This window comes from Octodon degus, unplaced genomic scaffold (genome assembly GCF_000260255.1).
Source record: "Octodon degus isolate 3935 unplaced genomic scaffold, OctDeg1.0 scaffold00007, whole genome shotgun sequence".
Lineage (NCBI taxonomy): Eukaryota > Metazoa > Chordata > Mammalia > Rodentia > Octodontidae > Octodon > Octodon degus.
This window is the reverse complement of record NW_004524583.1, coordinates 24927667-24935493: the sequence shown is the minus strand read 5'-3', so window position 1 is coordinate 24935493 and position 7827 is coordinate 24927667. Positions and strand designations below refer to the sequence as shown.

Here is a 7827-nt window from a genome sequence, read left to right as displayed (position 1 = left end):
ACACCCTTGTGCTTGCAAATGTGGGCTTGTTATTATCTGATTGCCGGGATTCTCACTTTACTTCAGAACTTCTGACAAGCCTTGTGCCAATCTCGAAGACTTTTTTTGCAGTATGTTTAAATAGTTGATGGGTGTTGCTTAAAAATTAAATGCTTGTTTGTTTAGCTTTAGTTCTTTAGACATAAATAATCAAGGCTCTCCAAAACCCTAATAAATCTGTAACTTACCTCGAAATCTAATTATCCAGACTACTAATCAGGTGAAAATGATTACTGGAAATGACTTTAAACGTGAAAGAGTGGCGGCTGGGCAGTTTTCTCAAGTTTGTTGTTTAGCAAGTTGGTATTTTAGATGTTAAATGCATTGCCGTTTTTAGGTTTGAAGCAGTGGAAAGTGGTAAAAAGCTAAGATAATTAAATCTCTGCCTGGAAAGGCAACAGTCTGGGGAGAGGTAGATTTCTTGAATTGTTTCTTTGTTTCTCACCAATGGGCTTTGTTATCAGCATTATTTATTTAGCCAAAGAGTTCTTTGTCTCTGCAAATGGCCCCAATCAAGTTTTGTTTGAGACAATTAGCGAGTGCCAGCCAATGAGTCCTATGCAAATGTTGGGCTAGGAATGCGAGGTGTGCATTTGAAGGCGTGGGGTTTTGTTCTGGGGGAAGGCTGATTGTAATTGCTTTCTTAGGGTCCCTTCTTTTTTTAAGTTTAGTGTGGGGGTGGGGAAGACAGGTTTATCTGGTCTCCCTGCAGTTACAGGCAGCTGGGGGGGGAGGGGGGTTGTCTGCGGGTCCTTTAAAAGCCCCTGCCTGGGCTGGCTGGGCGCTTTAGAGAGTGTTGGACGTGGGAGAGCTGCCGCCTCCAAAGCAGTAAACCAGCTCCTCTGTTTATTTGTTTGCTTTGCCCTTAGTTCCACCACTCCAAAACTACCCACCAACGACCTTGGACCTGTCCACCCCAGGTGAATCCAGACCATCTGGCTGGGTCCCCCCCGATTTGGGCCGACTTTGCGCCTCCAAACAACCTTAGCATGATGTCTTATCTTAAGCAACCGCCTTATGCAGTCAATGGGCTGAGTCTGACCACTTCGGGCATGGACTTGCTGCACCCCTCCGTGGGCTACCCGGGTAAGTGAGCCTGCGGCCGCGCGCCCACAGGATTAATGTCCTCCATCCCTCAAGCACTGGGCTGGAGGCCACACTGCCTCTGCCCGGCTCCAGGTGAGGTGCCCACGGGGCTTTGCCTGGGAAGAAGCCACTGAAAGCCATGGGTGTGGACCGCTGGGAAGAAGTAAGGAGATGTGTCTGCACCAGTTGCAGGAAATCACGCTGCTGATCCTAATTGCAGTGGCTGGGGACAGGCACTGGGGTGAGATGGAGAAAGCTACTTCCCTTGTCACTTGGGCAGGAGGCCCTTGGCCCTCCTGTCTCAGCGCCCCGCTCCCCACAAGTTGCTCAGAGAAGCTGAGTTTCCTCTCAAAAGCCTCCTTTGCAGCTCTCAAGATTTTGCCCTGGATCTCCCTGGCCCTAATCCTGAAAGTGTGACACCCCAGCAATGCGTTTCATTCAGCTCTGTTTTGTAAAATCTTTCTAGAAGTTTGAGCTCTGGCCCCATTTTAAAGGTGGAGAAACATTTTGGAGTGCTAAGACCAGTGAGCAGGATGGAGATTCGCTCAGTCCATCCTGGGATCCTCACTGGAAATCCTTTGACTTCACCCTGGCTGTTCTACTTGTGTTCTAGTTTGGGGGGGGGTGGATTATGGAGGAGTTGGGTTGTTTTCTTTTTTAAAACTTTCTTTCATTTTGTTAGCTTCCTCCAAGTGCCCTTCCAGTGGGAGTGGGCTTTGAAGTTGGCCAACTGGGGGCCATTTTGGGTCGGTGGTGTGCTTCCCATCAGGGCCAGGCCTTGGGGGAGGGGTGGTGAGTGTTGGGTAGAATAGGGGAGGACTGGATAGCCGGGGAGCCACTGAGACCCCGTGACTGAGAAATTGCTCCCCCACCCTAAAGGGCCCTGGGTTTCTTGTCCTGCAGCCACCCCCCGGAAACAGCGGCGGGAGAGGACGACCTTCACCCGGGCGCAGCTGGATGTGCTGGAGGCGCTGTTTGCCAAGACCCGGTACCCAGACATCTTCATGCGTGAGGAGGTGGCATTGAAAATCAACTTGCCAGAATCCAGGGTGCAGGTAGGAGCCATCCTCACGGGCTTGCTGCCCCTTTCCCAGGATCCAAGGCAGGTTTATAAGTATAAACACCCAGAGACCAGTAAACGATTTTCCTTGCCTCCCATCCCTGTCTTAATCCTATAAGCTAAGATCTTCCAGTCCAGGTGGCCAGGTAAGAGTAGCAATTTGGCTATAATGATAAAGTCTTAGAACCCTCATTCTTTGCTAGGCTGCGACCCACTCCTGGGCAGATTTTGGTGGTAGTCAGTGGTGTCCAGTGGTCTTGCTCCTCTCTTTGTAGAAATTTTCTGCTATTCTCATAGACTTTTCACATGTGAGAGAAACTTGGGTCCTGGGTAACTTTTTTTTACAGTAAAAAAAAAAAAAAAAAATAGAGCAAAGACTCACTCAGGGTCATAATCTAAACTGGAAACAGAGCCAAGCTGTAGAAACAGCTGATGCTTTTACCAAACAAGATGACACAATAAAAGTGTATTTTCTTTAACTTCTTAGGGATTGAACCAAATTATCTATTCTGAATGATTTAATAGATAACATATATGAAATATGTCCCTAGTGACGCCCCTTGGCTTGGCTACTCCCCTCTCATTTGGCCCTAACAAGAAAAGGGAAAGTCAGCTCCTGCCTGCCTTTGGAGGCTGAGGCCCACGGTTCTCAGAAGGGTTTAGCATCTAACCCGCATGTGCATTTGGGACCTTCCCTCAGGTAGGACTGTTTGGGGAAGTGCCAGACATCAGCAAGAACTGCAGGGCAGAAAATGGACTTTTTCAAAGTGGCTCAGAGAAGTTCTAGCACTTGTGGAGCTTGAAACAAGGTCCTCAGTGGCTTTGAGCGGAGCCTTGGGCTATCACTTTTGCCATCGCTACACCACCACCGAGAGTTGCTTCAAGTGGACGAAAATTATTAAGGACTCTAGCCCAGGAGACAGCTCCTCTGAACATAGCTGCTGCTTTGCAGAGCATGAAAAGATGATTTTCAGAGTTGCAGGCAGAGATTTAAGTGGACAAGCCAACAGACATATACAGGGGACAGAACTTCTGGGCCGAGCGGTGCTGCGCTGAAGGTGCACACCTGAACTCTGGAAACCCGTGGAGGGGTCTGTCCTTGAGTTCAAAGCAGGGAACAATGCGGATCACTGCACTCCCCCTAGAGCTGCTTTCAGCAAGGAGAGGATTTCAGACTTCTTTCCTCAACAGGATCATGTCTGCTCCTTGGAGCTTTCTTTGGGAATCTTTTTCTAGGAGAGGCAAGGTGTAAAGTGATGATGGAGCCAGCCTCCATAGTAGCAATTGCCAGGAAGGTGAAATGGGCGTTTTGAATTTGGGATGCTCTCGTGGACTTGTAACAGCAGAATTATTTTACCCTTTTTCTCTTGCCTTTCCCTCCGAAAGACATAGACAGTGTCTGTTTCAGTCAGAAAAATGTTAGAATATAGCTGGGGCGCTCACTCGGTCCATCCATCACTCGGTCTGTGTGTGTGTGTGTGTGTGTGTGTGTGTGTGTGTGTGTGTGTAAATAGAGATAAGATAGGTAAACAAGATGGGAAATTTTGGGGCATATGACTTGGCAGACTAGCTTACATTTTATTACTCTGGGCCAGTAATAAGGAAGGGTAAAATGCTTTTAGACTGAGCCTCCCAATGTTCTTAGAATTCTGAAAGCGTGCAAGAGAGTGTCTAAATGTGTCTCTAGTGGCAGCGGGATTGTCTCCTTAGTTCATCTCTCTTGTGGGACAGATTTGTAATCAGGGAGCCTCTTTTCTCCTTAAGGAGCTGTGGAATCCATGTTAAAGAAGTGTGTTTCCCTTTCAAGGTGTGGTTTAAGAATCGAAGAGCTAAGTGCCGCCAGCAACAGCAGCAACAGCAGAATGGAGGTCAAAACAAAGTGAGACCTGCCAAAAAGAAGACTTCTCCAGCCAGGGAAGTGAGTTCAGAGAGTGGAACGAGTGGCCAGTTCACTCCCTCCTCTAGCACATCAGTCCCGGCCATTGCCAGCAGCAGTGCTCCCGTGTCCATCTGGAGCCCAGCCTCCATCTCCCCACTGTCAGACCCCTTGTCCACCTCCTCCTCCTGCATGCAGAGGTCCTATCCCATGACCTACACTCAGGCTTCAGGTTATAGTCAAGGATACGCTGGCTCAACTTCCTACTTTGGGGGCATGGACTGTGGATCTTATTTGACCCCAATGCACCACCAGCTTCCTGGACCAGGGGCCACACTCAGTCCCATGGGTACCAATGCAGTCACCAGCCATCTCAATCAGTCCCCAGCTTCTCTTTCCACCCAGGGATATGGAGCGTCAAGCTTGGGTTTTAACTCAACTACTGATTGCTTGGATTATAAGGACCAAACTGCCTCCTGGAAGCTTAACTTCAATGCTGACTGCTTGGATTATAAAGACCAGACATCTTCGTGGAAATTTCAGGTTTTGTGAAGACCTGTAGAACCTCTTTTTGTGGGCGATTTTTAAATATACTGGGCTGGACATTCCAGTTTTAGCCAGGCATTGGTTAAAAGCGTTAGATGGGATGACGCTCAGACTCCTCTGATCAAAGTTCTGGGAGGCATAGAAGGAAAAGTGAAAGGCCTTAGGGGGGCCTATCAACCATCCACCTGAAATGGACAAACCAATCTACTTAAGATCCTGTCATAGTTTTAGATCATTGGTTTTCCTGATTTGCAAAGTGATCGATCCAATGCATTCTAGCCATGTGTGACCAAACACCACCAAAAATAAAAAACAGACAAAACTAAGTTGTGAGGAAGGGAGGGAAGCAAGGTCATGGCCTTCATAAGCAGAGGTGATCCAATGTTTTAGCCAATCCTTGGTTGAATCTTAGGAATGAACAGTGTCTGGAGCTCATTCACGTTTCATGACCAACTGGTAGTTGGCACTGAAAAACTTTTCAGGGCTGTGTGAATTGTGTGACTGATTGTCCTAGATGCACTACTTTATTTAAAAAATAATGTTCATAAGGATTCAATATGTAGTTTAAGAGACAATCAGTGTGTGTCTTATACAAATGGTACATCTGTGGTTCTTAATCTGTGCTAGACTTCAAAACTGTGATCTCCTGTTATTGTATGCAACCTTGAGCCCCGCCTCTGCAGGGGCCCTTCTGTGATTAAATAGGTTATAATTATAAGCAAAATTCAGAGCAACTGAATGAGTACAGATCTAAAAAGATTACCTTTGGCTGGAGGGGAGCTGCACTGAAACTTTACGACAGAATGTCTCTGGACAAGGAGACTAAGAAGACAGACAAAAGGACACTAATTCATCTGTAATTTACTGCTGGTAAGCCTAGCAGTAAAGAGACACTGGTCCCTGGCTCTGACCCCGATGAATTTTTAAACTGAGATCATTGTTGTTTATGCTTGCAGATGTTAACTGGAAAAGTTATATATGCATAAACCTTTTCTTCCTGGATTTGGCAGATATGTATAATTATATTAAAATGGTTCTAGCACAACACTGGGTCTAGTTTAATTTTACACCAGTACTTAAGAATGAGGAGCCTACATTCAGCTTCACCTTCCCAAAATTTTTAAGTAGGGCAGAGAGTAATTTAGTAATTTTTTTTTTTTTTTTGCTAATCTGTGAATGAACTAGATATGACAGTGGTTTGTAAACTTTTTGAGACTTCATCAGGATTGCTTTGAAATTGAATTTAGAGACAGTATCAATCATTAGGGTAATTTTTCCCTGCTGCAAACTTGGGTTATTTCTTAGGCACTTTATTAGTATGTTTTAAATAGATCAGTTTTTGAGAGGGAGGGAGAGCTGTGGAGTATCTCTGAAGTTGAGAATGACAAGAATTTCTTGTTTCTATTCTCTTATTTGTTTAAGAGGATTTAAAAAAAAAAAACTTTCAAATTTTTAGGCAAACGTGAGAAGGAGTGTAATCAGAATCTAGAAGCAATTCGGGCAGAAATGATTTCTGAACAAAAGAGTTTCAGAAATCTTCTAAAACCTATAATTTCAGTAGTTGAACATGAGGCACCCTGGTCAGTTTTTTTTTAAGTGCTCAGAAAAAAAAGGTCCCTTTTCAGCTGGACTTGTGTTTTGTAAATCAGTCACCAGAAAAGACAAGTGGGGCAGTGATCACAGTGCTTCCTAGGTAAAAGCAATATTTAATTTCATTTTAAACTTATGTTCTTCAATCTGACCAAAATTAAGTGGCTCTTGATTGTAACTTTTAAAATGAAGGCTAGCAGTTGCAACCATTTCGTTTCCTGGCTATTTCATTTTCTGTCCCTGGCTGCGCATGCTCTCTTGAATCTCATCAAGTCTTGCCTGAAAAGAAAATTTGTTTATAGATTTTTTTTTAAAGTGACAGTTTACACTTACTAAAAAATTTGAAGGCAACATTTTACAATACCTACTTGATAATGTCAATTCTATACTATGGTTTACCTTAAAGTGAAATTGGGACAAGGGGGTCTTTAAGGTTTTCCCAGATTCGGGTCTTAACCCCACATTTTTCTTACAACAGCGAAGTACATCCCAAATAACCAATTTCTCATGTTGTCTTCAGTTTCCAAGAAGGCTCCCAAAGAGCCCGGAAAGACCACCTTTTAAAAATCATGTTTCTCTCCTGAACCATAAACGAGGTTAGAAAAAGCCTGAGACTCTCTGAAGCTAATTTTTCCATCACCTTTGCACAACTTTATCAGATCACGCAGTTCAATCACTTTGGACGGGGAGGTGGAGCTGCAGCCCGACAGCCTGGCCAAGGTGGGGAGGAGGTAGGGCAGGGCGGGGCAGCCGTGCCTCGCGGCGGCGGCGGCGGCGGAGTCCGCCCAGCCCTGTGCTCAAGACCCAGCACGCGGGAACCGGAAAGCCGAGTGGGGTCTACCCCGTCCTGACGGGGGTCAGAGACTCTGCAGCGACAGCAGTAGGCTCTTTTTCGGAGACAGAGGAGCGGGTGGGAGCAGCTCGCCTTGCAGGGATCCGCTGCCACGTCTTGATCTTTCCCACAAACTCCTGGCCTCTGCATTTCGTGTCAGGAGTGCTTCACAGATGAAATAAACTCAATTCAAGTCGATTAGGTACCAGCTTTGGAACCCTGCGGGTTTCAGACAACAGTGGCTCCCACTCGGGTGGCTCTAGTCCCACCTTTCCCGGGGGTGTCCCCAACTCGGCCTCTCCTATGGAGCGCCCCGGGCCACTTCAGCTCCGCCAACAAGGCCACCTGGCCTCCGGATACCTGGCTAGGAGGGGTGAGACGGAGACTTCCGATGGGCTGGGAGCGCTAGTCCCCACAGCACAGTGTCCGAGGAAGCCCGGAGTCCCGCTAAAGGTCGCGTCCGCCCCCTAGCCCCAGGCTTCCAGGGTAAGCCTGAGAGCCTAGTCCCTTGTCTCAGCCTGCGCGTCCACTCCCCTGCACTTCACTTCCCTCCTCCCCAGCGCCTGCTCCTTTTCTTTTTGGGCCTGGGTGCTAGCCCTGAGAGCCAGAAGCAGGTCCTGGAACAGGGAAGCGGCCCTGTAGGTGCCGGGGCAGCGCCAACTTGCCTGGCAGCCCATTCCAGTTATCTGCAGTGAAGAGGCCTCACACAAGGGCCCGCTTCCACTTAACCAGAATGGACCAGCCCAGACGTGCACAACTCGTGCTACAGCCCGCACCTCAGGCCAGGCAAGGCTGTAA

At 47.1% G+C, this 7827-nt stretch overlaps 1 protein-coding gene across 2 annotated transcripts; it reads left to right on the top strand.

Moving 5' to 3' along the window:
* Positions 1 to 727: 727 nt before the first annotated feature.
* Otx2 (orthodenticle homeobox 2) lies at positions 728 to 5652 on the top strand. Of its 2 annotated transcripts, none has more exons than XM_004624819.1 (3): positions 728 to 1125; positions 2029 to 2180; positions 3993 to 5652. In XM_004624819.1, exons 1-3 carry the CDS (start codon positions 1029 to 1031, stop codon positions 4611 to 4613), a joined length of 870 nt encoding a protein of 289 aa, XP_004624876.1. In that variant the 5' UTR covers positions 728 to 1028; the 3' UTR covers positions 4614 to 5652. The 2 variants fall into 2 exon arrangements, with proteins under 2 accessions (XP_004624876.1, XP_004624875.1); XM_004624818.1 differs by having other exon boundaries at positions 832 to 1125; positions 2005 to 2180.
* The last annotated feature ends 2175 nt before the right edge of the window (positions 5653 to 7827 follow it).

What these genes read in the sequence shown, in the direction of transcription:
- Otx2 (XM_004624818.1), top strand. Translation starts at nt 1,029, where the DNA reads ATGATGTCTTATCTTAAGCAACCGCCTTATGCAGTCAATGGGCTGAGT. An exon ending in CCCCTCCGTGGGCTACCCGG is followed by an intron (nt 1,126 to 2,004) that starts GTAAGTGAGCCT and finishes CCCACCCTAAAG; the next exon opens with GGCCCTGGGTTTCTTGTCCT. An exon ending in TGCCAGAATCCAGGGTGCAG is followed by an intron (nt 2,181 to 3,992) that starts GTAGGAGCCATC and finishes TTCCCTTTCAAG; the next exon opens with GTGTGGTTTAAGAATCGAAG.